General features: G+C 41.7%; 1 protein-coding gene across 8 annotated transcripts in view; it reads right to left on the reverse strand.

Moving 5' to 3' along the window:
• Nucleotides 1–343: 343 nt before the first annotated feature.
• Nucleotides 344–27,500, reverse strand: part of UBASH3B (ubiquitin associated and SH3 domain containing B) — a 184,506-nt gene continuing 157,349 nt past the window's right edge. For 5 of the 8 annotated variants that reach the window (XM_023558214.2, XM_064268931.1, XM_023558217.2 and 2 more), the window contains 8 exons: nucleotides 26,466–26,598; nucleotides 24,985–25,105; nucleotides 24,271–24,393; nucleotides 22,649–22,741; nucleotides 21,015–21,159; nucleotides 10,012–10,118; nucleotides 8,012–8,124; nucleotides 344–6,871 (listed from right to left, as the gene is read on the reverse strand). In XM_023558214.2, the coding sequence (XP_023413982.2) occupies nucleotides 6,734–6,871; nucleotides 8,012–8,124; nucleotides 10,012–10,118; nucleotides 21,015–21,159; nucleotides 22,649–22,741; nucleotides 24,271–24,393; nucleotides 24,985–25,105; nucleotides 26,466–26,598 (973 nt within the window). In that variant the 3' untranslated portion in view covers nucleotides 344–6,733. The remainder of the gene's footprint in view (nucleotides 6,872–8,011; nucleotides 8,125–10,011; nucleotides 10,119–21,014; nucleotides 21,160–22,648; nucleotides 22,742–24,270; nucleotides 24,394–24,984; nucleotides 25,106–26,465; nucleotides 26,599–27,500) is intronic. The other 3 variants (XM_064268932.1, XM_023558219.2, XM_064268934.1) reach the window with 1 other exon arrangement.

Genomic DNA, 27,500 nt, shown 5'->3' on the forward strand with positions numbered 1-27,500 from the left:
TCGAGGTTGGTAAAGGCGAGGAATGAAGCACTGCACATGGGGAGCTCGAAGCATTTCAGAGCTAGCTTTTTCATTTGAGTAGGTTTTCGCCTCTGTCAGGCTCAGAGAAATGTCTGGTCAGAAGGGGTTATAAGCCTGTAGAGCTACCAGGGGCTCTTCTCAGGTCCATTGGCAGCAGGTGCCCCTGGGACTTTTCTGAGAGGAAAATCACGTTCAACTGACACTGACGAAATCCTGATGAGCACAGTTGTTGTGTGCTGTTGAGTTGATTCTGACTCACAGTGACCCGAGCAGAGTAGAAGTGCCCCATAGGATTTCCTAGGCCATCATCTTTATGGAAACAGGTCTTTTTTTTTTTTTTTTTTTTTTACTGTGGAGTGACTGGTGGGTCTGAACTGCTGACCTTTAGGTTAGCAGCTAGCTGCCCAACCATTGTACCCCCGGGGCCCCTTAATGAGCACAACATCTGAAAACAATAGGAAAATGAACAGAATTTCAAATTCTCATGAGATCCAGACTGTCTGGAGCCCTTGAGATTAAATGACCATCTGAAACTATTGCCTTGTAGTAATCTTTAAATCTTGACCCTTAAACTGAAATTCGCCCCTGAAATTCATCTTTAAGTCAGACCATAGTTTAGCTTAATTAGTAGGGGATGTTTGCCTTCAGCATTGTGATCTTCTTTTTTCCTAAATTTTGTTTTGTTGAGAATATACACAGCAAAACGTACACCATCTCAACAGTTTCTACATGTACCATTAAGTGACATTGATAACATGCTTTGAGCTGTGCAACCATTCTCACCCTCCTTTTCTGAGTTGTTTTTTCCTCGTTAATATAAACTCACTGCCACCTGAGGTTCTTATCTAATGTTCTGAGTTGCTGTTGATTTGATCACATATAGTTCTTAAAAAAGCGTAATGATCAAGGTAGACATTTTTTACTAGTTTAGCTAAACTATTGTTCGATTTTAAGATAACTTTAGGAGATATTTTTGGTTTAAGGTTTAGAGATTATCTCAGGGCAATAGTTTCAGGGGTTCATCCAACCTTCATGGCTCCAGGAAGTCTGGAGTCCATGAGAATTTGAAATTCTGTCCTGCATTTCACCCCCTTTTGATCAGGATTCTTCTATAGAGTCTTTGATCAAAATGTTCAGTAGTGGTAGCCAGGCACCATCTAGCTCTTCTGGTCTCATGACAAAGGAGGCTGTTGTTCATGGAGGCAGTTAGCCTATTTCTCCTCCTATTCCTGACTCTCCTTCTTCCTCTGTTTGTCCGGGTGAATAGAGACCAATCGTCAAGCCTTGGATGTCCACTGCAAGCTTTTAAGAAGCCAGGCACTATGCAACAAACTAGGAGGTAGAACAGAAGCACTAAACATGTTATTAGGCCAATTAGCTGGGATGTCCGTGAAACTATGACCCTAAACCTTCAAACCAAGGAACTAAATCCCATGAGGTGTTTGGTTGTACATAAGCATTGTGATCTTTTGAAGAAATTATCTATACATAACCAAATTGACAATATGACTCAAAGGTTAAATGAGAAGCTATGCTTTAAAGTCAACCATGGATTATTTCACTTGGTTTTCAAGAAATGGTGCGTAGAATCCTTCACGTCCACAAGTTATTTTATAACCCTATTATGGCCCTGTTTCTATGGCAATGTATAATTACTAACAATAAGCTGGGGTATAAAAAGCCTATAGAAGATCTTTCTTCTCTGGAGCATTTCTTACTCTTTAAGTCAGAAGCGTTAATCTGATTTGCACATCGTGGTAAATAAACTTCAATCAATTTTATTATTGGCTTAACATTGATTTTATTTTAACAATAAAGACCACCCAGAATTTAATAGGCGATTGCTGTGGATTGACTGAGAACACAGGTTCTCTTTACGAGATCATCTATGAACCACTTAAACAGAGACGGCCACTGAGTGGAATGAACTCACGACAGTGCTGCCATAGCTGTATCTAGAGAAAAGAGCCCTCTGCCAGGAAAGCACAGACGTCACAGGGAGTTTACAAGGGACTGGGCAATACAGTTAGGTGTGGTTTTCTTTTCTTTTAATAGCTACATTTTCTTCAAATAAATACACCTGAATTACATGGGGAAAAAAATGATACAATAGCTTTATAAATGAGAAAGAAACCAACATACCTCCAAAAACATCAGGATTAGAATGGTCTATCAAAATGCTTTGGGATAGTGTTCCCATCTTGACTGGCAATCAGAGAAAGAAAGAACCAGTACATTTTCTGTTATACATATGTATCTTTTATAGAGCCCATGAATATTTGAACAGCTGCAAAATTTGTTTTTGTGTGTGTGTGTGTGTAACGGCAACTAAGTGGTAGTGTGTAAAATATTGGTAAGAACTGATTACACATTAAATTTGACTACTCATCACTCTAATTTTAAACCTACATACACTGAACGTCACATTATATGTATTTAAAAATCAAGTTATCTCCTTTACATTTAGAGGCAACCTTTTTTTTTTTCCTCTGCCTAGAATTTTCACTATAGCTCATTGCTTCCCTAGGAAAATTCAATATGTTTAAGTATTAAAGAGAAGCAAATCCAATTTTGATCCAATGTTTAAACATGGAAAGCAGCTGCCCTCACTTAACAAAATATCCCCATCACCTTTGCAGCGTGAGCATTCATCTGAATAGGCTGTGAAATTGCTCTTTTCCCCGCCCTCCCTCCTCTTCCAGTCCCAGGGCTCCCCAGAAGCAGCCAGGTAGACCAGTTATTTCTCCCACATGTGCTGGACTACAATTTAAATGCAAACGACCCTGCATCCTGCTCCTCATTATCTCAGAAGTTCCTGCAGACCCTGTACTGCCTTGACTCTGCTGATGCCCGGGGGGAAAAGCCAGCGGAGGTTCATCTGTATGCTAACCCCTGCATTTCTTAGCATAAATTCAAAAGAGCAATTCATCACTGCTTTTAAATTATACACTGGAGTCGCAGAGTGCCTAAGATACAGAGGAATGCCTTCCTTTTTTACCAGGCAGGGAGCCTTTTCTACAAAGGCGGCGAGATAGGATCTTCTCTTGCTGTTGTCCGATTAGTTGCCCGTGACACTAGGTAATTGAAGCAAGAGGTTTCATTTTAATACGAATACAGCTAGTTGAGAAGAAAAGGTACATTTATGGTAATGCTAAGCACAATGACAGTCGGAATGCATCCCTTACACCACTCACACAAAAATGACCACATCAGCCGAAAATTCGAGAAAATTATCAACGATTACCAAATGGACATCACTCCAGAAGATTGTGTTTTGTAATTATTATTATTTTTTTTGCAAAATCATCTTTCAAACATAAGATTACTTTAAAATAATTCTTTGGTTAAAGTATAATTAAAACAAAGAGTAGAAAGTCTTCCAAGTCTTTCACTACAGGGTGAAAAATACCCTCCTCTTTTAGCCATCAGATGGCCATTTAATCAGCCATTCAGATTCTGTGAATCTAAATGTAATGGAAAACACTGTACTGTACTGGGGCGAAGCGCTAAGCTCCTAGCTACCAGCGCAGCGGTGGTGAAGAGGGCCTGGGAAAATGAAAGCCCGGCTGGTGCATTAAAACCTGCCAATTATCCTACCCACAGAGGAATGAATAGTCGTGGCGTTTTAAAATCACGGAAAACAAAGTCCTATCTGTGAATAATACCAGGGCATTAGGGGATCCACGTGGCAAACTTATGCAGGTAGGAAGCTGTTTTAGACAATCAATCCCAGATTAAATCTTTTAGTTAATTTCATTTCCCCTAGTTCGTTTCAGGTAACTCTACATTAAAAAAGAATTTTTTTTCCTCTGCATGAAATCACTTGGTTCTTATCTGGCTAGGTCCTCCTTTTTTCCTTCCTCCTTCCCTCTCTCTTCCTTCCTCCCCCAACCTCTATTTGCTCTTTTTTTGTTTCATCCCTATTTGTTCTTAATAAACACCCAGCCACAGCCTCTACTTCAGACTGTAACAACAACCCGGAATTTGGGGATGAATAGGAAATCAGGTAATGCTGTTGTTTCTTTTATTACACATTAATTTGACACGATTTCCAAAGATTTTCTTAGCTGGAGTACAAGTTGAGTTTCCTAAACACGTAACTGTGAAATAAGAATTTCCTGTGAATTCAGATCCTCCAGTCCCTCGTGATAAATAATTCGCACAGTTAAAGCAGAGGAATACACTCTTGCACATTGCGTTTTCCACCTAAATTATTCAAATATTATTTCAGATCTCTGGTTCTTTTTGCTTGTATAGATCACAACCTAAGACTGTGTCTATATGGGACTAAGGACAAAGGATTGTAGCCCAGCCGATCTAATTTAGAAAGTCACCCCAGGACTAAGACAGCCAAGCGAGATGGACAGGGTAGACTATTCTGGACTCTGTTTTACCCAAATAGAGGCCCAGCCCCAAACACACTGCTATAGTTTTCAAGGAAATCTGATGTGAGGTATTCAAGCATTATTCAAAACATTCAAAGCCCATGAAAATTTAAGAAGAATTTCTAATAAACATGATCAAAAAAACCAAAAACCAAACCCACTGCCACGGAGTCGATTCCGACTCATAGCGACCCTATAGGACAGAGTAGAACTGCCCCGTAGAGCTTCCAAGGAGCGCCTGGAGGATTTGAACTGCCAACCTCTTGGTTAACAGCTATTGCACTTAACCACTATGCCACCAGGGTTTCCAAAACATTAGACCTGATTAAACAGTGAATTTAATGCAGGTCCAGGCAGCATTTTGTTCTGTTGCTGTGGGTTGCTGTGAGCTGGAACTGACTTGAGGGCATCTAACAACAATGGCGACCATAAGAATGAATGGCAGTGACATTATATTAGCTGCCACTTGACTTTTCTCTGAAAACCTTTAATGGAGTCATTCCCCTCCCCATAAGCTTAAGGTTAAAGCGTTTGTATAACGAATGATGTCAACGCAGATTTCTGTACCCAGAAGCTGGACCAGTATTTCTGCAATGCTAGAAGAAATCAAGATGTTTTTTCTTAAAATACAAAATTTATGACATATTTTTCAAAGTTACTTAAAGAGAAACAAGGCTATAATCCTCTTGCCGATAAACACGCATAGCCAGCATCCTGTCACGTCCTCTAGTTTCCAGGGGTTATCAAATTCCAGTTTCAAATAGGAGCATAGACCTATTTTGATGCACCACGTTTTATGCATCTGGGGCTTGAAGCTTATTCAATGCCACGATGCGTATAGATTTGATTTCCCCTAACTCATGTACCCTTTCAATGCCTGGGATTTCACTTGGCACACATGTTCTACCTAGGGAACTACACCATGCCAGACCAATGGTTTGCAAATTGGCAGCAGTCAACAGTACGCTAGTCACACAATTAAATAGACATCGATAACTGATGTTTTTGGTTTGATTGTCATTTATTTTGCTTTTAAATAAACTCCCCCTAAATGTAGGGAGCAGGTGGGATGAGAAACCACAGAACGTGGCTCACCTACCCTTCCTTAAGAAGCTCTACCTACATATTTTAAATTACCGTAGAAAAACAAAGACCACGACAGCACAGGTAGCAGTGCAGTCATGGCTGCCATCATTTAAATGAGTTCCCTGACTTCATTACACATCCCTGGTCTAACTGATGTATTTGTTGATGTGTGGTTATGTTAGACATGTACTAGATGTGTACAACCACTTGACTCCTGCTATGGTTTGTCAAGATGTACACATTGCACAGAATGCACTTCTTGCTGACGTACATAGCATATCTAACACACGTTCCTTCCAAATGCCAACATCCTAAGCGAGTTAAACACAGTCTAGACTCTAGGGACAAAGACAAGCAAATCCCAGTGATTTAGAAGTGCTCTGGCTTTTTAGACTACAACACAGGTAATTCCAAGTGGCATTATACTGTGCAAGTTCTTTGTTTCTGCAATGGGATACTTCACAATTACAAGTGTAATACTTTTACAAGCGAATACTTATCTTCCTCCTGAGGATCCACAAGTGCTTTAGAGAGCAATTCTTGGTCTCCCCATTTCACACACAGAAATAAAGGGGAAAGGGCTCCAGCAGGAAGAGCCAGCTACTCTAGAGAAAACATGGCGGTACCAGGGTAAATGTTAGAGCCCTCGAACAGGGGTCTTGAGCCAGCAACACTGGTGTAGGGGTCATAGTGAGGCTAGAACGTAATGAGTAACCTAAGAACAACTCTCAGTGGGGGCATATTTTCTAATAACCTTAAAAGGACTTCTCAGCTTGGCTTTGCCTAATGGAAAAATGAAGTTACAACAGAAAATCCCAACCCCAAACTGGCAGCTCTAAGTCCCCCAGCTGGCTTCTGGGCAGACTCTGTATTTACTCTTGCAGCCTTCCTCAGGGTGGGCTGGCAGTTCGCTTTGGAGGAGGGAGGCTCCTTAGCCATGCATAGAAGGATGGAAGCAAACTTCCTCTGCTGTAGCAGGTGCCTGATACAGGAAGAACATTCTCCAAAGCCTTGTTAGCTAGGCGAGAGTCCAGAGAGAATGAATTTTATCCCTGAATCAAGTCTTTCTTTTATTCACACGGTCTCATCATAGAACTTTAAGCATGAAAGGAAATATGCTAAATTATTCTGAGCTGTCCGCTTAGAATGTGGTGTGGATTTTCCCACTGTGACTCAACTCAAAAAAAGACACTTCTCCAAAGGCTTTCTAAAGGGCTTTTCTTCTCGTTCACTCATGGGGCTTATTCTTGCAGTAAAGTGTCTCTCCAGTTGAAGCCTCCAGTTGGTCCATGGGTAAGAGGAAGGATGGGTGGATCTGTCAGCTGCCATATCCCAGTTTCTCCGAATTCTTCACAGGAACAAAACCCCAAGTATGGAATCTGGGGAGAAGAAAGGGAGAATAGAAAACGGTGACTGAATGCTTTAACGTTGACCTAGACAACAAAGACGTTCAGGTGGCCCTAGAGAATAACACTTAGGGATGAATAGGACCTTGGTAGATAGGCAACGACTTCAAAAATCAATAAAGAAAATGAAATAGGCAAAATGGATAAATTAAAGGGAAGAGTTTTTATACTTTGAGAAGATTGTTTTTTAATAGCGTACGGGAAAATAGGAGAATAACGTGGAATGTTGAGGGTCTGGGAGTTGATTCCTAATTGCAAGTCAAGCTAAAAAATGTGGCAGCACCAACATTTCTGAAATTATACTTAGACAAGGGACAGACTATCCAATTTTTAAAAAAATTTGATTCACTTCTGCTTTCTTTTTCTGCACGTCTCTGCTCTCCTTCAGCTGAAGCCCCACCCTTCCTAATTTCAGTAGTGGGGGCATTTGAAAACTTCTTTTGTGTGTATTTTGTGAGAACCCGAGCGGCATTCATAAACGAGACCAAAATCTCCGCCCTCAAGCAGCTTACCCACGGATGAGAAGGACAGACGCATAAATAATCTTTTAAAAACGAGAAAGGAATTACAGCTGAGTTTGAGCCAGGTTCTCTGAGGGCAGGGAAAGGAAGAAGAGTCTGGATCTGGAGGGATGTGTGTGGGAGGGCGGCAACCAGAAACCCTTGTCCACAGGCACGAGAGGAGCAACCCAGATGTGTCCAGCAGCCTCATGGGTCTTCCTGGGTTTGCCTTTTAGCCCAAACACTGTAAACTGCTGCTTCCTTTGGCCTGCTTGCCAGGACCTCTGTTCTCGCTGAGCTTTCAGATGCTGTGTTTTGGCCCACTTACCCCTTTCTATCCAATCCAGAATCCCTCTGGGAATTTCAGACAATTTGCTGCTAATTCTTAGTGACTTCCTAAATTTTAGCTCTTAGAAGCTAGGAGCTAGCTCTGACAGATCTTTTTCTCTTACCCAAGACCCAATAAAGTGTTTTACACAGAGTTTCACTGCAGATATCTTGGGTGATCAAAACAATAAATGTATCTTCCCAGCTGAGTAAATATCCAGCCACTCACTGAACTGTTATAAAACCATGAGGCATACCGGGCCCCTTCAAGGCAAATATGAGTTACCTTTCGGACCATTTGTACAAAATCCTTGGAGTTCTGAGGCGACAGACCCTGAAGTTGGCAGGTACATGCTTCGAGGGAAGATGCGTGGGCCACAATCAGGATGTTATTTCCTGCTGGGGGGCGGGGCGGGGTGGGGAAGCAAGAAGTTGTGAAGAAAGTTTCTGTAAAGACATATGCAAACTTTGTAAATACTGGAAGCCAAGTGTTCCAGGAAGGGGAGAAGATTCTCAAGAATGAGACAACCTGGCCAAGCAATGTTTTGAAAAAGCTTTGTATTGTTAAGATAACCTAACATCTTTTTTTTTTTTTTTTTACTTTTTATCTTAAAATATAGATGCATAGGGAAGTCCCCTGTGCCCTTCACCCAGCCTCCCCTATGGTAACGTCTTGCTTACTGTGGAACACTATCGGAACCAGTAAATGGACGTTGGTACAAGCCACAGAGCTTGTATACGCTTCACCCGTCTCACAAGCACTCATTTGTGTCTACGTGGGTATATAGTTCTATCACATTTGTGGCTTTGTGCAACGACCACCACAATCAAGATACTGAACTATTCTATCTCTACAGGGTTTCTTGGTGCTTGTTGTTAGTTGCTGTCAAGTCAGCTCTGACTCATGGTAACCTCATATACAACAGAACGAAACATTGCCTGGGTCTGTGCCATCTTCATGATCTTTGGTATACTCGAGTTTATTGTTGCAGCCACTATGTATTCTGAGTGCCTTCCAACCTAAGGGATTCATCTTCCACCACTATGTTGGACAATATTCTATTGTGATTCACAGGGTTTTCATTGACTTAATTTTTGGAAGAGATGGCCAGGCCTTTCTTTCTAGTCTGTCTTAGTCTGGAAGCTCCACTGAAACCCGTCCACCATGGGTGACCCTGCCGGTGTTTGAAATACCAGTGGCATACCTTCCAGCATCATAGCAACACACAAGCCACCGCTGTATGAGAAACTGACAGACGGGTGGTGGTGTTACCCCTTCTAGTATAGTTTTAAATGTTGCCACTATAGAATTTTGAGCATTTGAGGCTTTCTGGTTGACAGGACATGCTATGTATTTTTACAGTAGGGAGCATGGTGGTAGTGATGAAGAGAGTGACTTATGTGTGGTAACCAGAAGGCAGAATCACCCCTACAGCTGCTGCCCAGGGCTAACCACTGTTAACATTTTGGTGTATATCATTCTAGTCTTTGTTCTATGAATATAAGTATTTAAAAAAATAAGATATTGGAACGTGCATTGCCTTTTGTGAAATTCGCCTTTTTTACTTAAAAAATTATGGTAAACAGCCCTAAACCAAAACCAAACCTGTTGGTGCTGAGTTGATTCTGACTCACAGTGACCTATAGGACAGAGTAGATCTGCCCCATACAGTTTCCAAGGAATGACTGGTGAACAGTGAACAGTACTACTTATTATTAAGTATTTGCATTCAATATTTAGCAACTTCAACAGCGAACAGGTTTCAGCCTCATAGAACACTGTTCTTGGTTGGCGTTAGCAATGAATGGTGTGTGTGCTTGTGTAGGTGTGTCTGTGTGTAGGTGCCTATGGACCTGGATCAAACTGCAGGAGAAACAGTGTTATGCTAGAGATCTTCTAAAAATTATAGTAGAGAACCTCTTTCATAGGATCAAGATGAACAGTTGCAAGGTAGAAGTCAAAGGTACACAGTGTAGGGCTGTAACTAAGTCTGGCCTAATCCTGTGAAATTATCTGCCATCTTCCATCTACTCCTGAAAAGTCAGCCACTGCTGACCCCATGGAGCACAGTTCTACTCTGACACACATGGGGTCACCATGTGTCCGAGTTGACTCAATGCCAGCTGGTTTTTTTAGGTCCTGAGAGAATATTACAACTTTAACACCAAAGTGTCTATGAGAGAACCTGTCCTATAAAGCAAGCTGCAACATCTTGAATTGCCTGTTGACCATGATGGAGAAATTATTACATATTTTAGTGTGGAGTCCACAAAACTACCACCTACCTTTACTTTTACATTCGCTGATTATTTCTTTTGTTACTTGGAAGCTTCTACTGATGTAAGTGTCATAGGATTCTGAAACCACCAATTTGCTGACTGGAATGTGAGGTCTGTAATAAAAAAATGAACGAAGTGAATGAAAACATTTTGATCCTGGGACCAATCGATACATATTACTCTAAACTTTTATTTCAAGACCGTTCTACGGTATCCATGATTCTATTGGTCTAGTCCCTAGAAAGAAGGGGGTACAGGAAAGATTATTTCCACTACATGGAGGTGCAGCTGAAATGTACAGAGATGTAAGCTGTGTCCGCATGATGTCACATTTGCCTACACATGATGTCTACATATAGTAGACATTTCACCCGGGGGTAACATACAAACAGCTTAACTAACCGTATTGTCTGGTGGCTATTGATGGTCCCAGGTCCCACATCTTAGACCTGTTCTAGGTCACATACCTACAGGAAGCAGAGCAGAGACTAGATTTCCTTAGCTATTTAGGCCACCAGAGATTTCCCAAGCCTCTCTGAAGTCGCCTGACACACGCTATGCTCTAAGGGTAGGGATTAGAAACAGACATTTAGTCTTTTAGGAGATTGTGAAACCTTCACCACTCTTTGCCTTTTCTTTCTTTTTTGTTTTGAACACAGACCACATACCTGCCCTAGAAGAAGCCCTAGAGGCTTGAAGATGGAAAAAAAAAAAATTTTTTTTTTTTTTTTTTAAAGAGAACCCAATTTCTGTGCTTGAAGAGCCTCTGTGTGTGTGTGTGTGTGTGTGTGTGTATGTGTGTGTAGTGGGGGGGGGTTGTGTCAGGCTATTCATGTAAACAATCATACAGTACAATGTCCAAAGGCTCATGAGAGGATGAGCCCTCCATAAGGACCCCCAGTCCTGGTGATCTGGCGACTGTCTTTAATTCCCAGTCCCCCTCTGCCTAATGGGCCTGTCTCTAAGGGTCTGGGAGTTAACTCCTAGTTGCAAATCGCTCCCTTTACTATTTCGAGTTTCTGTTTTATTTCTGGTCCATGACACGCTTATCTTGCTTATGAGTACAACCCGGCCATTTAAATTTATTTTCTTCTTGTGTCCTTCATTGCTAGGTGTTTTGTACAATGGAGGGGGTGGTGAGTTCTCAAAGTGTGAACCTGCATTGGCATCTTGACCTGAATGTATTTATTTACTAGAAACATTTCCTGAGGGGTTCCCATGTGTCAGGCTCCATGCAAAGCATCCTACTTGGATTCTTTCAATAGAACCCTCACAGCAATCCTTTCGTAAATCCCGATTTGACGCAACTGAGGCTCAGAGAGATGACAGGTGACATGCCTACTGTCACACAGTTACCAACACTTAGAGCCCGGATCTGAACCTGGGTCTGAGGTCAGCACCCACACCTACCACCCTGGCCCTTCCCTGCCCCTTATCTAAATATCAGTCTCTCAGCAAACTGCTTCTCTTAGGAAACAATCTTCTGAACCTCGCAACACCCTGGGGTTAGGGAGAGCCAGGAATCACCCTAGTTAGGGCTGCATCTCTTTGTTCCTGAGCAAACTTTTCTCTCCCCATCCCCACCTCTCATCCTATTCCATTACCATTTACATCACCTGTGCTCCCAGAAGTCTCACACAAGCTGTGGCTAACGGCCACTTTCTATAGCCCAGGAGCCATTCCCAGGACGAGGCCGTGCTATAATGTGTGAAGAGCAGGACAGGTGTTGGGCTCCAGCTCCTCCTGGTCAGGTCTTGCCTTTACTTACCCCCAGCCTCTTGACACTGAAATCTATGAATGGCGTCAGCAGCACCCGCCATGCTTCCTCTAGTCACAGCTCAGTTGTTCTCAGGGTCTGGCGAGCTACCAGCTAGACCTGGAAACCAGCAACCTGGGTTCTTAGGCGGCATCCCCCGGAGTCCCCTCCCTGGGACAGTACTCCTTACTCCCTGCCCTGCTGCGCTCTGGGTTGCAGAACAAGCCGTGCACCCCATACCAAAGCTTGACACTGTCTAGCACTCCAGGTCCACACCATCCCTTGCCCTCTTACCACCATAGTCAGGGCCCTGTTCTAAAATCCCATCCCACTGGTGCGTTTTTTGTCTTTTTGGCCTTCCAGCCCAGCTCCCTGTGACCAGGACCCTTTTTATTCCCAGCATTCAGGCAGGGTCCTGCTGCCTGTGCGTGATACTTGGATATTCATCTTTACCAACCTGGTTAGTTCCCCTGATCCAGCTTCCAGCCCCCCATCCTCCACCTCTCTGCCGGCCCCTGTTGTAAGGTGACCAGGCACCATCAGCAGAGCCTGCTTGCTTCCATCTCAGTCCCTTTTTGCCCATCATCAGTTTCTGCACTCATTTGGGCACCACTCGGTGGCTTCAAAAGGCCTGTTCATTTGGCATAATTAATTTCATAGGGAGTTTAACTCTCGGGACTGTGATTCTCACACGCTTTCAAGCTGGCTTTCACAATTGATTTATAGAATTAGAAGTTTAACTTCTCCCCAGCCAAAACAAAACGAAGTAAAAACACTAAATGGTTGAATTGATGTGCTAAAAGGGAAAAGAATTTCTGGAATAAAGACCATGTTCCAACCCCCAGGTTTGAGGCATTCATCCTTCTGTCTGCCCTGCTGCCTGTGTGTGTCTGCGTGTGCATTTAAAGACGCAGATGGAATAATTCTGGAGACCTTTGTAAGTCAGCTTGAGAAATGCAGGCCGCACTGAAGGGGGAAACTCAAGACATAGTTAGCCCAAGTTGGCCTGGGAGGAAGTGGGTAATGAGTGAACAAAGTCATTTCACCAATGTTGGCAGCAACCCACCCTTTCTCCAGGCCAGATGGATGATGGTTGTTGGCATGCAGATAACTTCTTTCTGTTTTCCTCCAAAGAATAGAAAAACGGTGCCCACAGAGGTGGGAGGAACAAAATGTAAAGTGTATGAGTTGTTGTTGTTGTGTGTGTTGAGTCAATTACAACTCACAGCGACCCTGTAGAACAGAGTAGAACTGTCTCATAGGGTTTCCTAGGCTGTAATCCTTACAGGAGCAGATCACCAGCTCTTTTCTCTTATGGAGCCACTGGTGGGTTTGAATTGTTGACCTTTCGATTAGCTTAACCATTGCGGCACCAGGGCTCCTTAAAGCGTATGAGTAGGTCCAGACTTTCTGGGGTCTTGGAGGCTGTCTGAACCCCTGAAACTATTGCCCTGAGATCATCTTTAAACCTTAAACCAAAAATACGTTCTGAAATCCTTTTGAAACCAAACAACAATTTAGCTTAACTAGTAAAAAATGTCTGCCTTGAGCATTGTACTCTTTTAAGAACCAAATGTGATCACAGTGGCAAGAGCAGCTCAAAGATTATAGATAGAAACCTTAGGGGGCGGGTGAGTTAGTTAACGGGGGAGGAGCAACTCAGACAGGGAGGGTGAGATTGGTTGCACAACTTGAAGGAATGTAATCAATGTCTCTGAATTGTACACAGAGAAACTGTTGAATTGGTATACGTTTTGCTGTGCATATTCTCGATAACAACAAAATAAATTATATATATAAAAAATAGGAGATCCAAGTGATTGACTGATTGAATTTTATTTCTGAGGAATGCTAATTCCTTAAGGCAAGAGGAAGTTGTTGTTAGTTCTGACACTCCGAGTCAGTTCCGACACTCCGAGTCAGTTCCAACGTTCTATGTACAACAGAACGAAACACTGCCATCCTCGCAATCGTTATGCTTGAGCCCATGGTTGCAGCCACTGTGTCAGTCCATTCCCATGAAGGTCTTCCTTTTTTTTCCACTGACCCTCTACTGTACCAAGCATGATATCCTTCTCCAGGGACTGATCCGTCTGGATAACATGTCCAAAGTACATAAGACGAAGTCTCACTATCCTCGCTTCTAAGGAGCATTCTGGTTGTACTTCTTCCAAGACAGATTTGATCGTTCTGGTAGTCCGTGGTATAGTCAACATTCTTCACCAACACCATAATTCAAAGGTGTCAATTCTTTGTTCTTCACTATTCACTGCCCAGCTTTTATAGGCATATGAGGCAACTGAAAACACCATGGCTTGGGTCAGGCTCACCTTTGTCTTTAGAGTGACAATTTTGCTTTTCAACACTTTAAAGAGGTCTTTTGCAGCAGATTTGCCCAGTGCAATTTGTCCTTTGATTTCTTGACTGCTGCTTTCATAGACATTGAGTGTGGATCCAGGTAAAATGAAATCCTCGACAACTTCAATCTTCCCTCCGTTTATCATGATGTTGCTTATTGGTCCAGTTAGGAGGATTTTTGTTTTCTTTATGTTTATGTTGAGGTGTAATCCATACTGAAGGCTGTAGTCTTTGATCTTCATCAGTAAGTGCTTTAAGTCCTCTTTACTTTTCAGCGAGCAAGGTTGTGTCATCTGCATAATGCAAGTTGTCAATGAATCATCCTCTAATCCTGATGCCCCGTTCTTCTTCATATAGTCCAGCTTCCCAGATAAGTTGCTCAGTATACAGATTGAGTAAGTATGGTGATAGGACACAACTCTGAGGCACACTTTTTCTGATTTTAAACCATGTAGTATCCCCTTGTTCTATTCGAATGACTGCCTGTTGATCTATGTACAGGTTCCTCATGAGCACAATTAAGTGCTCTGGAATTCCCGCTCTTCACAATGTTATCCATAATTTGTTATGATCCACACAGTCGCGTGCCTTTGCAAAGTCACTAAAACATAAGTAAATGTCTTTCTGGTATTCTCTGCTTTCAGCCAGGATCCATCTGACATCAGCAATGATATCCCTTGTTCTGTGTCCTCTTCTGAATCCAGCTTGAATTACTGGCAGTTCCCTGTTGATGCACTGCTGCAGCTACTTTTGAATGATCTTCAGCAAAATTTTACTTGCGTGTGATATCGATAATAAAAACCCACTGCCGTTGAGTCGATTCTGACTCACAGCAACCCTATAGGACAGAGTAGAACTGACCTGTAGAGTTTCCAAGGAGCACCTGGTGGATTGGAACTGCTGGCCTTTTGGTCAGCACTTAACCACTATGCCACCAGGGTTTCCAATATTGACAATATTATTGGATAATTTCTGCATTTGGTTGGATCACCTTTCTTTGCAATAGGCCTAAATATGGATCTCTTCTAGTTGGTTGGTCAGGTAGCTGTCTTCCAAATTTCTTGGCATAGATGTGTGTGCATATCTAGCTATGCATCCGTTTGTTGAAACATCTCAATTGGTATTCTGCCTATTCCCGGAGCCTTGTTTTTCAACAATGTCTTCAGTGCAGCTTAGACTTCTTTCTTCAGTACCATAGCTTCTTGATCATATGCTACCTCCTGAAATAACTGAACATCAACCAATTCTTTTTGGTACAGTGACTCTTTGTATTCCTTCTATCTTCTTTTGATGCTTCCTGCATTGTTCAGTATTTTGCCCATAGAATCCTTCAATATCGCAACTCGAGCCTTGAATTTTTTCTTCACTTTTTTCAGCTTGAGAAATGCTCAGCATATTTTTCCCTTTTTGTCTTCTAACTCTAGGTCTTTACACATGTCATTATAATACTTTGTCTTCTCGAGCCACCCTTTGAAATCTTTTGTTCAGCTCTTTTACTTCAGCATTTCTTCCATTTCCTTTAGCTACTTGACATTCAAGAGCAAGTTTCAGCCTTGTTTGATATCCATTTTGGTCTTTTCTTGACCTCTTGCTTTTTTTATGTCTTGATGTCATTCCACAACTAATCTAGTCTTCGGTCATTAGTGTTCGATGTGTCAAATCTATTCTTGAAATGGTCTTTAAATTCAGGTGGGATATACTCAAGGCCGTACTCTGGCTCTCATGGACTTGCTCTAATTTTCTTCAGCTTCAGTGTGAACTTGCATATGAGCAATTGATGGTTTGTTCCGAAATTGGCCCCTGGTGGCCTTGTTCTGACTGATGATATTGAGCTTTTCCATCATCTTTTTCCACAGATATAGTGGATTTGATTCATGTGTATTCTGTCTGGTGAAGTCATGTGTATATCACTGTTTTTGTTGTAGAAAAAAGTGTATTTGCAATGAAGAAGTCATTGGTCTTGCAAAATTCTATCATGCGATCTCCGGCATTGTTTCCATCACCAAGGCCATATATTCCAATGATTGATCCTTCTTCTTTGTTCCCAACTTTTGCATTCCAGGAGACATTAGTTAATTTGTGGGGTTATCAGAGATTTTACTTGCAGAGAAGAAAAACGCGTATGGAAAAAAGATTTTCTTTCCTACCTTAGGCAGATACTCAAATTGCTTCATCTGGGGTTTGGGTAGGTATTTGAAATGAAAGGTCAAGGAATATCACACAGGAGAAAATCTTGTCTATATTGGTCATTTGTTCCAAATTCTGCCCTAAGAAATATGAACTTAATTTCCAAGTATAATGGTTGTGAATATCTGTTCTCCTCAAAGACATATTATGAATGCCCGAGTAGATAGATACCTGATAGTTAATTTAACCATATTATTATTAACTAATTATTCATGTGTCCATGGGGATTATTGACCTGTGGGCAATCTATAAACTTTTTTTTTTTTTTTAATTCCAGAGCAGACAGTCTGCTCTAATACCAAAAGCAAAGGAATAAGAATTAGAAGACTCTAAAACAGACTACACAGTACTTCACATAGAAAAAAGGCTAAATGAAGATCAGGTATTATCGTCAGGAGTGGCCACAAAATGAATAACTTTAGGCAAACTACTTGAACTGGTGGTTTAGGCAAGCTTTGTAAATACCGGGAGCCAAGTGTTCCCGGGAGGGGAGAACATTCTCAAGAAGGAGACAATCCGGCTAAGCAATATTTTGAAGATGCTTTGAATCGTTAAGGTAGCCTAATATCTTTTTTTTTTTTTTTTTTTAACATTTTATCTGAAAATAATTAGAGGCTCACAGGAGGCTGCAAAAAAGCATGCAAGGAAGTCCTGTGTACCCTTCACCCAGCCTCTAATTGGTAAGATCTTGCATAACCAAGAAACGGAGGTTATTACAATCCACAGAGCTTGCTCAGCTGTCACCAACTTTACAAGCATTCATTTGTGTGTACCTGCATATATTGTTCTATGCAATTCTATCACATGTGTAGCATTGTGTAACCGCCACCATAATCAAGACACAGAAAAAAGTTGGGTAAGGACAATAATAAATGAAGATACTAAAGACAATTAAAATGCTTTTAAATTAAAAGTGACACTCCACTACCTACCCAAACTAACACAAAATGATGTTGAAAATCTGAACAGATCCATTACAAGAGAAGAGACTAAAAATGTAATAATAAAAACTCCCAGCAAAAAAAAAAAACCCTGGCCCAGATGGCTTCACTGGAGAATTCTATCAAACATTCAGAGAAGATCTTATACCAATACTATTCAAACTATTTTAGAAATAGAAAAGGAAGCGATACTTCTGAACTCATTCTACAAAGCCAGCGTAACCCTGATACCAAAACCAGGCAAAGACAACACACAAAAAAAGAAAATTACAAACCAATATCTCTCATGAATATAGATGCAAAAATCCTCAACAAATTCTAGCCAGTAAAATTCAGCATCATATCAAAAAATAATACACCACGACCAAGTAGGATTCATCCCAGGTATGCAAGGATGGTTCCACATTAGAAAATCAATCAACATAATCCACCACATAAATAAAAGGGAAAAAAAAAGAAGCACATAATCGTCTCAATTGATGCAGAAAAGGCATACAACAAATTCCAACACCCATTCCTGATAAAAACGAATAAAATAGGAATAGAAGGGAAATTTCTCAGCATAATAAAGGGCATTTATACAAAACCAACAGCCAATATCATTCTTAATGGAGAAAGGCTGGAAACTTTTCCCTTGAGAACAGGAAGAAGACAAGGATGCCCTTTATTACCACTCCTATTTAACATTGTGCTGGAAGTTCTAGCTAGAGCAATAAGGCAAGAAAAAGAAATAAAGGGCATTCAAATTGGTAATGAAGAAGTTAAACTGTCCCTATTTGTGGATGTTATGATACTACACATAGAAAACCCATAAGACTCTACAAGACAACTACTAGAGCTAATAGATTCAGCTGATTACCAGGACACAAGATAAACATACAAAAATCAGTTGGATTCCTATACACCAATAAAGAGAACAAAGAATAGGGAATCAGGAAAACAATACCATCTATAATAGCCCCTAAAAAAATAAAATACTTAGGAATAAATCTAACCAGGGATGTAAAAGACCTATACAGAGAATACTGCAAAACACTACTGCATGAAACCAAAAGATATATATGTAAATTGAAAAACATACCATGCTTATGGATAGGTAGACTCAACATTGCAGCGCTGTGAAAATGACAATTCTACCCAAAGCAATTTACAAATAAAATCCAATCACGATCCAAATACCAATAACATTTTTTAAAGAGATGGAATAACTAATCATTAACTTTATATGGAAAGGGAAGAAGTTCCAGATAAGTAAAGCACTACTGAGGAAGAAGGAAAAAGTAGAAGGACTCATACTACCTGACCTCAGAACCCCCCATACAGCTAAGGTAGTCAAAACAGCCTGGTACGGGTACAAAGACAGACACACTGACCAATGGAACAGAAGTGAGAACCCAGATGTAAATCCATCCACCTGATCTTTGACAAGGGCCCAAAGTCCATCAAATGGGGAAAAGACAGTCTTTACAACAAATGGTGCTGCCAAAACTGGATGTCCATCTGCAAAAACAGGACCCATACCTCACACCACACACAAAAACTAATTCAAATGGATCAAAGACCTAAATATAAAGCCTTAAAACTATAAAGATCATAGAAGAAAAAATAGGATCAACACTAGAGGCCCTAACACACAGCATTAACAGGATACAAACCATAACTAACAACACAGCAACTCCAGAAGATAAGCTAGGTAACTGGGATCTTCTAAAAATTAAATACTTATGCTCATCAAAAGATTTTACCAAAAGAGTGAAAAGAGAATCTACAGACTGGGAAAAAATTTTTGGCATGACAAATCCGACAAAGGTCCAATCTCCAAAATCTACGGGAAAATCCAACACCTCTACAAGAAAAAGACAAATAATCCAATTACAAAATGGACAAAGGAAATGAACAGACACTTCACCAAAGAAGACATGCAAGCAGCTAACAGACACATGAGGAAATGCTCGCGATCACTAGCCATTAAAAAAATGCAAATCAAAACCACAATGAGATACCATTTTACCCGGGCATTACTGGCATGAATCAAAAAAACAGACAATAACAAATGCTGGAGAGGCTGCGGGGAGATTCGAACACTTATGCACTGCTGGTGGGAATACAAAATGGAACAACCATTTTGGAAAACGATATGGCACTTCCTTAGAGAGGGAGAAATAGAAATACCATATGATCTAGCAATCCCACTCCTAGAAATATATATATCCTAGAGAAATAAGAGTTGTCACATGAATAGACATACCCACACCCATGTTAACTGTAGCATTGTTCACAATAGCAAAAAGATGGAAACAACCTAGATGCCCATCAAGAGATGAATGGATAAATATACTATGGTACATACATTTTTTTTTTTCGGAGTATTACCCAACAACAAAGAGCAATGATGAACCTGCAAAGCATCTCGCAACATGGATGAATCTGGAGGGCGTTATGCTGAGTGAAATAAGTCAATCACAAAAGGACAAATATTTTATGAGACCCCTACTATAAATATTCATGAAAAGGTTTACACACAAAGAGAAACAATCTTTGATGGTTACGAGAGATGGAAGGGGTGGGGATGGAAAAACACTAAATAGACAATAGATAAGTGGTAACTTTGGTGAAGGGTAAGACAGTACACAATACTGGGGAAGCTGGCACAACTTGTCCAAGGCAAGGTCATGGTAGCTCCACAGACACATGCCAACTCCCTGAGGGACCAAATTGCTGGGCTGAGGGCTGTGGGGCCATGGTCACGGGGAGCACGTAGCTCAACTGGCATAACATATATAAAGAAAATGTTCTACATTCTACTTTGATGAGTACCATCTGGGGTCTTAAAAGCCTGTGAGTGGCCATCTAAGATACCCCACTGGTCTCACCCCTTTGGGAGCAGGGAAGAATGAAGAAAACTAAAGATACAAGGGAAAGATTAGTCCAAAGGACTCATAGGCCACATCTACCACGGCCTCCACCAGACTGAGTCCAGTACAACTAGATAGTGTCCAGCTACCACCACTGACTGCTCTGACAGGGATCACAATAGAGGGTCCTGGACAGAGCTGGAGAAAAATGTAGAACAAGATTCTAACTCACAAAAAAAGACCAGACTTACTGGCCTGACAGAAACTGGAGACATCCCAAGAGTTTGGGCCCTGGACACCCTTTTAGCTCAGTAATGAAGTTACTCTGGAGGTTCACCCTTCATCTAAAGATTAGTCAGGCCCATAAAACAAAAGAAGACTAAAGGGGCACACCAACCCAGAAGCAAGGATGAGAAGGCAGGAGGGGACAGGAATGCTGGTAATAGGGAACCCAAGGTCGAGAACGGAGAGTGTTGACATGTTGTGGGGTTGTTAATCAATGTCATAAAACAATGTGCACTAACTGTTTAAGAAGAAGCTAGTTTGTTCAGTAAACCTTTATCTAAAGTTCAATAAAAAGAAAAAAAAGTGACAATCCAAGGTGACACATTGTCATTTCCCTCATGTCTCAAAATAAGCTTCTGAACTGCATTACCTTTAGCTGGTACAGGCTCCTGGGATGCTGTAGTTTTACTACTACATTGAAATACATATGATAAAGTCAAGAAAATGCAATGGAGGGAAAATATAATTCACACTAATGCTAACTATAGTGAATGCTGGCTTTTCTCCAGCTTTGGTTTCTCAAATCATCGCTTGCTTTCTACCAATATGGACAACTAGCCTGGGCCTGGCCATAGTGTAGGAAAGAATTACATCAGCCTCAGGCTAGCAGCACTTTCAGAGGGTTACCTGTAGGTTGTATCAACACTCAGGTTGGCTGCAGCTAACTCTGATGGAGGTATCCACGCAGGTAACGTAGTCCCAGCAACCCATTTTGTCCATTCAAATAAGCCAGGCTCTACACGAATCTTCAAGTGATTTTCTTGTTGTAAACCTTGGAGAGAAAAAAAAAAAAAAAAAAGACGACGAAGGAAATTCTACAATGTTCTCAGTGGGAAAATAAATTATAGGCCAATGGAATGAGGATTTCGTTTTCTACTAGATGCTATCTACAGCTAAAGGAATGTGGAAAGGTGAGTTCTGGACAAGGGTCTTTACTCTTTGTGTGTGCTACACACACACACACACACACACACACAATTTGAATTTAATGCTCTGGCCACATCACCCTACTGTACACCAGCTTTAGGTGGCATCTGATTTAAGGAAAAAAAAAAAAAAATCACACGTCATTATCCACAGGATTTACTCAGTTCTGTGACTATCATAATACCTTTTTGTATGGTAAGTTCCATGACTGTCCTACCAGGAAACTTCAGAAATCCTCTTAACAGTCACTACTCTACCATAGCTTACATTTTACTTGAGTTTATGTAAATTATTTTCTTTATCAGAAAATCCAGCGTTGAATATCCACCCAGTACCACTGCCCAAAGTCTGAGTTTTAGTGTTTTGTAATTATCCTGTAAGAACTGTCCCTGTTTAACTCTTTTTCCTTTTATTGTGGTAAAAATATATACAACATAACATTTGCCAGTTCAACACTTTTTCCATGTACAATTCAGTGACACCGATTACATTAGTCGTGTTGTGAAACCACCACCAGTATCTGTTGCCAAATTTTCCATTGCCATTAATAGATACTCTCTGCTTCTTCAACAGTGACTTCCCCTTGTTTAACTCTCTTTGGACTGCATTTAGCCGAGTTTTTCTGTACAAATTTAATACATCAAGGCTTTCTGGTATTGCAGAGAAGTTTTGGTTAAGGTTAAAAAATACAAGACTCAAGTAAAGTGTAAAATTCTTTGCTGGCTCGTCTATTTCTGGCTCATTCCTTTCTGAAATAGAAGTAAACAATCCAACTCTCTTTCTTCCAGTTTTCCTTCCGGTGAAATAAGAACGGAAATCTCTGCAACTCAAGCTTCCCCAGATTATAGGGTGAAAGTTGAGTATCTTTACAGCAATGGTGGTTTTCAAGCTTTTCCAATTATGTAAGTAAAGAAGCGAGGACGGGTGAGATTTGCAGACACTTAGGAACACCATCGCTGTTGTCAAGGAGAGGCAAACACAAGAGCAGAGCAGGAGGAAACAATTTAACTGTTCAAGCGCAAAAAGGAATTGTGTTCTGTTGGTCTCAGTTATCACCAGACACAATAGTTTGCAAGCCTACAATTCATCCGAGAGAGCTTTAAATTTTCGAGAAATAATCATCTGCACCTCCCGTTTTATCTGGCTTCTAGTGCCAGCGTGTGATAGTAGGATCTTGGCAAAGTCATTCTCTGTAAGAATCGTTGTAGAAACACTGCAGATTCAAAGCTGTCTAATGGCTAATGTTCCCTGATTCTAGGATAATTTAGGTATAGAGCTGCCTAGAGACGGAAGGATGGACTCAACTGACCTTTATCAAGACCTGAGAGTCTTACCTTTCAGGATGTTGTGTGCTGTCTGAACGCAGCGCAGGGATGGGGAGCAATAGACGTGATCAATAATGGTGTTACTCTCTAATAAGGCCTCACCTGCAAAGAAAACCCAAAGAAGAATGAATTCGCTGGATTTACTCAGCCTCAGCTTGACCCTCATGTGGGAGGAGGTGCCAGGCAGACCCTGCAAACCCTTCTTTCCCAGATGGGGATTCACACAGGGCCAGCAGTTTCAGCCTTGCTTCTACCGAATCTTCCCATTGGTGTTTCTAAGAAAGAGGCCAAGTGACAGGCTCTTTCTTGTCTTCCCCTTTCTTTCTCCCTGGTGCCACTAAGCAGTAAAATGTCCGTCTAGGAGGGACCTAGGGAGCTAACGCTCTGACTTGAGCTTTACGATAAAAGTGAGAGGGTTTATTCTGTGAAAATTAGAGTGCATTTTAATTTTTTTCTGTGTTGAACAAAATTTCCTGGAGCCCTGGTGGCTCAGTAGTTAAGAGCTTGGCTGCTAACCAAAAGGTCAGCAGTTCGAATCCTCCAGCTGCTCCTTGCAAACCCTATAGTGTCCTGTAGGGTCACTATAAGTCAGAATTGACTTGACAGCAATAGGTTTTGTTTTTTTTTTTAAACAAAAGTTCAGGTTGTCATATTCGTAGACACCAGAGATGACTCCCCACGCCTGATTCTTTATTGTGTTTTTCATGGTGTCCATTTCCTTTCTCTACTGGGTACAGTCCAGACACCTTCATGTGATAGTCAAGGTCTTCCATGAACTTAGCTTTATCCATGGCTCCAGCCTCATCTCTTGCCCTGCCCCACAGTTTACTCTCTAGAAACAAGGCAGCTTGTTTCCTTTTGTACATTTAATGCTGTTTCTCACATCTATGACTTTGTTTAGATTATTCTTTCCACTGAGAATTTCCCTGCCTCCTTTCTGCTCCTTCTTTGTCCAACTAACTACCGTTTCAGTCTCAGCTTCCTCTCTTCTCTCCTCTGCCCCCTTTTCTGGTGCTCTGACATACCCTGTTACAGCTCTATTATTGAGTATACCATATCACATGATAATTATTCATCTGGATGTTTTTCTCCCTGAAGGCGGAGACTCATGCTTGGATTCCCAGGACCTAGAATTGCCCCTTGCACAAAATCAATGATCAGTAAATATTTGTTAAATAACTCACTAGGACCAGGCTGTGACTGAATGGCAGGCATGGGATAGGCCTGTTAAGAACTGAGCAGCTTCAAAGCATCCATGGGCCTGTATAAATTCAGTCCCTCCAAGGTTCTCTCTCCTTCATACTGTGCTCTTTTCGCAGCTAAGTTGGCAGATGCTGCTGTCTCAAACTAGAAGGCTGAGGAGTCTGCTCGCCAGCATGTACACCAAGCCTGGCATTTTTCATCACTGCATTGGAAGCCTCTTGATAGGTATTACATCTTGTTCACTTTGTAAACCATCCCAGTGCTAAGCACAGTATCCTCAGCTTAATGGTTATCTAAGAAATGAATGGAGGAAATGTTGTTTGTAGGGAAGGTATAAAAACCTCCAGGAAGAATCTTGGCATACCACTGCAACTGGTCTTTGGAAGAAGTAGCTAGGCAAGGCTGTGCCATCACCCTGGGACCCTTACCCACGAGCCTTGCTTGCATACATCCAAACACAGTGATTGGGGCATCTTTCTCATACTCCCGGAAACCACCACTCCGCTGAGGTAAGCTATGAGGCATGTTCAGGTTGGTGCGTATGTAGCGGCCTGGAAAAAAGGTGACATAAAGGCTACATGAGTGTCTTGTTTCCCTAGGACTCCTGGCATCCCATTCCTTCTTGGCCAAAGGGACTGAGGCTGATGGGAAATACTGAGGCTAGCACTTTCTTTGGGAGAGTGTCTTGGAATCCACTCTTCTGCTCTCCTGACAAAAGTAACAAGAGATAGTTTTTCAACGGAAGTAACAACCAGACATTCTAAAGCAGGTGGGCTTCTCTGATATGCAAGCCTCCTGTCTTAAGCATGCCACTTAAATGAAAATGGAATCAAAATGAGCCAGGGTGATTTAATGCAAGGAACCTGGCCATGGAATCGGATATCAGCCTCTGCCACTGACTTTGCCATTCAACCGTGGCAAGAGATCTGCCTTCTTTGGTCCCACTTTATAGAATGGGAACAAGGGCACTTATCCCTTCCCTAAAGCTCAAGACATTCAGGAAGGATTTATGATGCAACAGATTACAGACATTTTCACAGCACACTTAACCATAAGTGACTATCTAGATAAAGGTAGCTTAATTGTGCCCCCAGAGGCCGAGATAGGTATACCAATGCTGAGCAGGCCAACCAACTACTCACCTTTGGCATCAAAGCACTGGGAGAGCCAGTACTTCCCAAACACAACATCCATTCTCTCACCATGCCGACACACAAAGAGGCATCGCTTTTGAGGGCCAGGCTGGCTGTTGACTCTCAGAGGCTGTAGAGTGAGAAAGTCTATTAGTGAGGAAACACATAGAAAAGTAAACCCTGGAGCCAGGTGCCAAGTGAGCTGAGTTCTAGTACAAGTTCAGCCAGTGTATGACTTGGACATACCCTTAACTACCTGGGATTTAGTTGGCCTATCTGTAAAATGGGGATAATAAGACACCCTACAGACCTCACGTTATTCTGAGGCTCAAATGAGGTGATACACTGCAGATGTTTTCCAGACCAAGAAGGATTATAAAGACGGCATTATTGCTCTTGTCGTAGTAAGAACAGCATTTGTCCAGTACTGAAGCATGAAGGCCAGCCGAGTTATAGCTCAGAGGTAACACTAGCCATTAATCTAGAGACAGCCTTCTAATGGGACAGCTTCCTTCCCAAAAAGGATGCTTCATCAACTTCTTCAGAGAGCAAGGACTTCTTTTATTATAAATATTATGACAAGTATGTCTGCCTCATCTTTAAAGTTTGCGTATCTCTAAACCATCTCTAACGTGTGGTAAATGGATCACACAGTCCGGTGGTTTCCTCCAGCATTTGAGTTCAGTATTGCTCGTTACAATCGCAGTGTAGGCGCTGCTGTCTAACCACATGCATGCCGGTATTCCCAGGAGTGGTTCAGAAAGGACAATTGGAACCGATGGGTGATAAAACAGGCAAGTCTAGTCAAGGCATGGCCAGATGACTGTGATTTTCATAACTGATGGGTGAATTCTTATAGTTCTTTCTACATTCCTTCTCTCTGATAGAGTCAGCTACTCGCAGTTCCCTTAGCGCTGCCAGGTCCATGGCAGCCAGCATGTTACACTTGCTTTCAGTTTTCTTGGCAAGGTTAGTATGTGCATTGGTGGCTTGGTCTTTCCCATTTTTTCTCTTGTTCCCTAATTCAAAACTCTGGGGTCCAGCCAAAGTGGTCAACTCTTTTGATCCTCAATACACTTGAACTTTCAGTTTGCCTTTGACTATACTGTTCACCAGCTACTCCCCTACTCTTCCCATCTCCAACCTTTCTTGGAACAGCTGACATATATCGAGCACTCACTATATGCCAGGTACTGTGCTAAGAGCCTTATTCTTATTATTTCCTTTTAATCTTCACATGAACCTATAGATGTTATTTATGCTTTCTCTGTGGAATAGCTTTTCTTATTAACCTAGACTCAAAAGCTAGAAGTCATTGTAAATACTGCTCATCTGACTCCTCCTAGCCTTGAATTCTTTTATATCTTTTGTATTTTTGTGTCATGTCTCCCCAAGAGATTGGAAAACCTTTGGGTGTGGCAGGAGCAATTTCTCCTATTTAATAAATAGGTGCTCAGAATTGAGGATGTGGCCCTAGTTAGGAGCCTTACCTGCATGGGCTGGCAGATGATAGTGAGGGGAGTCGTCTCCCCCAGTCCCTGGTCCTCATACTGCTGCCTCTCCAGTATTCCATCACCAAGTGGGAGAGAGTGAGAAGATGATGTATTTAGGATGGAGTAAGAACTGCAGAGGAAGATAGGGAAGAGGTTAACTGCTTTGGCCAGGGGACTTCAGCACTTCATCACTGGGCTCACCGGGGGTGTGAAATACTCTCACAGTCGTAGAATGGTTAGGAAAGCTGGGCAGAGTGCACTGCGTTCCCCGGGAGAAACATGGGAGAAACATCTGGTTTTATACCAGAGCCTTGCAGTTAATAAATTACGGGTAGATGCATTTCTGCACTTGCAGATCCTGTCATCCCTCTGGGCAGGGATGGGGCCCAACTATTTTGTGCTTGTCACAATGTCACAGGCATAGATGGCACCAAAGACATGTTACAGGGTAGTGCGGTATCATTTATGTACTGTGGCTTCCAGCTATTTTTTTGGTTGATAAGAAATAAACAATTCCTTTTGCCTTGAATCTTTCCCATGGTAACCGAAGAATGAGGGAGAATTTTTACTATCTTCTCTTTGCCTGTGGCTTTCAATGGTCAAGGAAACCTTATGGTCATTATCCTTATTCTACTGTCTTCTGTCTCCAAACCCTACCTCACCTGAGTAACACCTCCAGCAAGATGATTTAATAGAGAACCATTTCAGAAGAAACCATTCTTGCCAGATGTGAAGAGCTGAGAGCCAAGAACTCTCATTTCCGAGTGTAACACTACCTGGCAACAACTACAGGAGCCCAGAAGAGGTCTTGCTGAAAAGAAGTCAGACAACTTACACCATGTTTAAATTCTTTTGAATAGTGAGGCCTCCAAGAAACTTAACCTAATAAACACTGCCATTCAAGATTGGTGGTTAGGCAGATCCGATGACCAGCTCCTGCATCACTGGGCAGTGTCAAGAGGGAGCTTTGAAATTTTAGTTTTCTTGCTTCTTTAAATAGGGAGGCTATACATCCCAGTTTGCCCAGTACAG

The sequence above is a fragment of the Loxodonta africana genome, chromosome 15, assembly GCF_030014295.1.
Source record: "Loxodonta africana isolate mLoxAfr1 chromosome 15, mLoxAfr1.hap2, whole genome shotgun sequence".
Taxonomy (NCBI): Eukaryota; Metazoa; Chordata; class Mammalia; order Proboscidea; family Elephantidae; genus Loxodonta; species Loxodonta africana.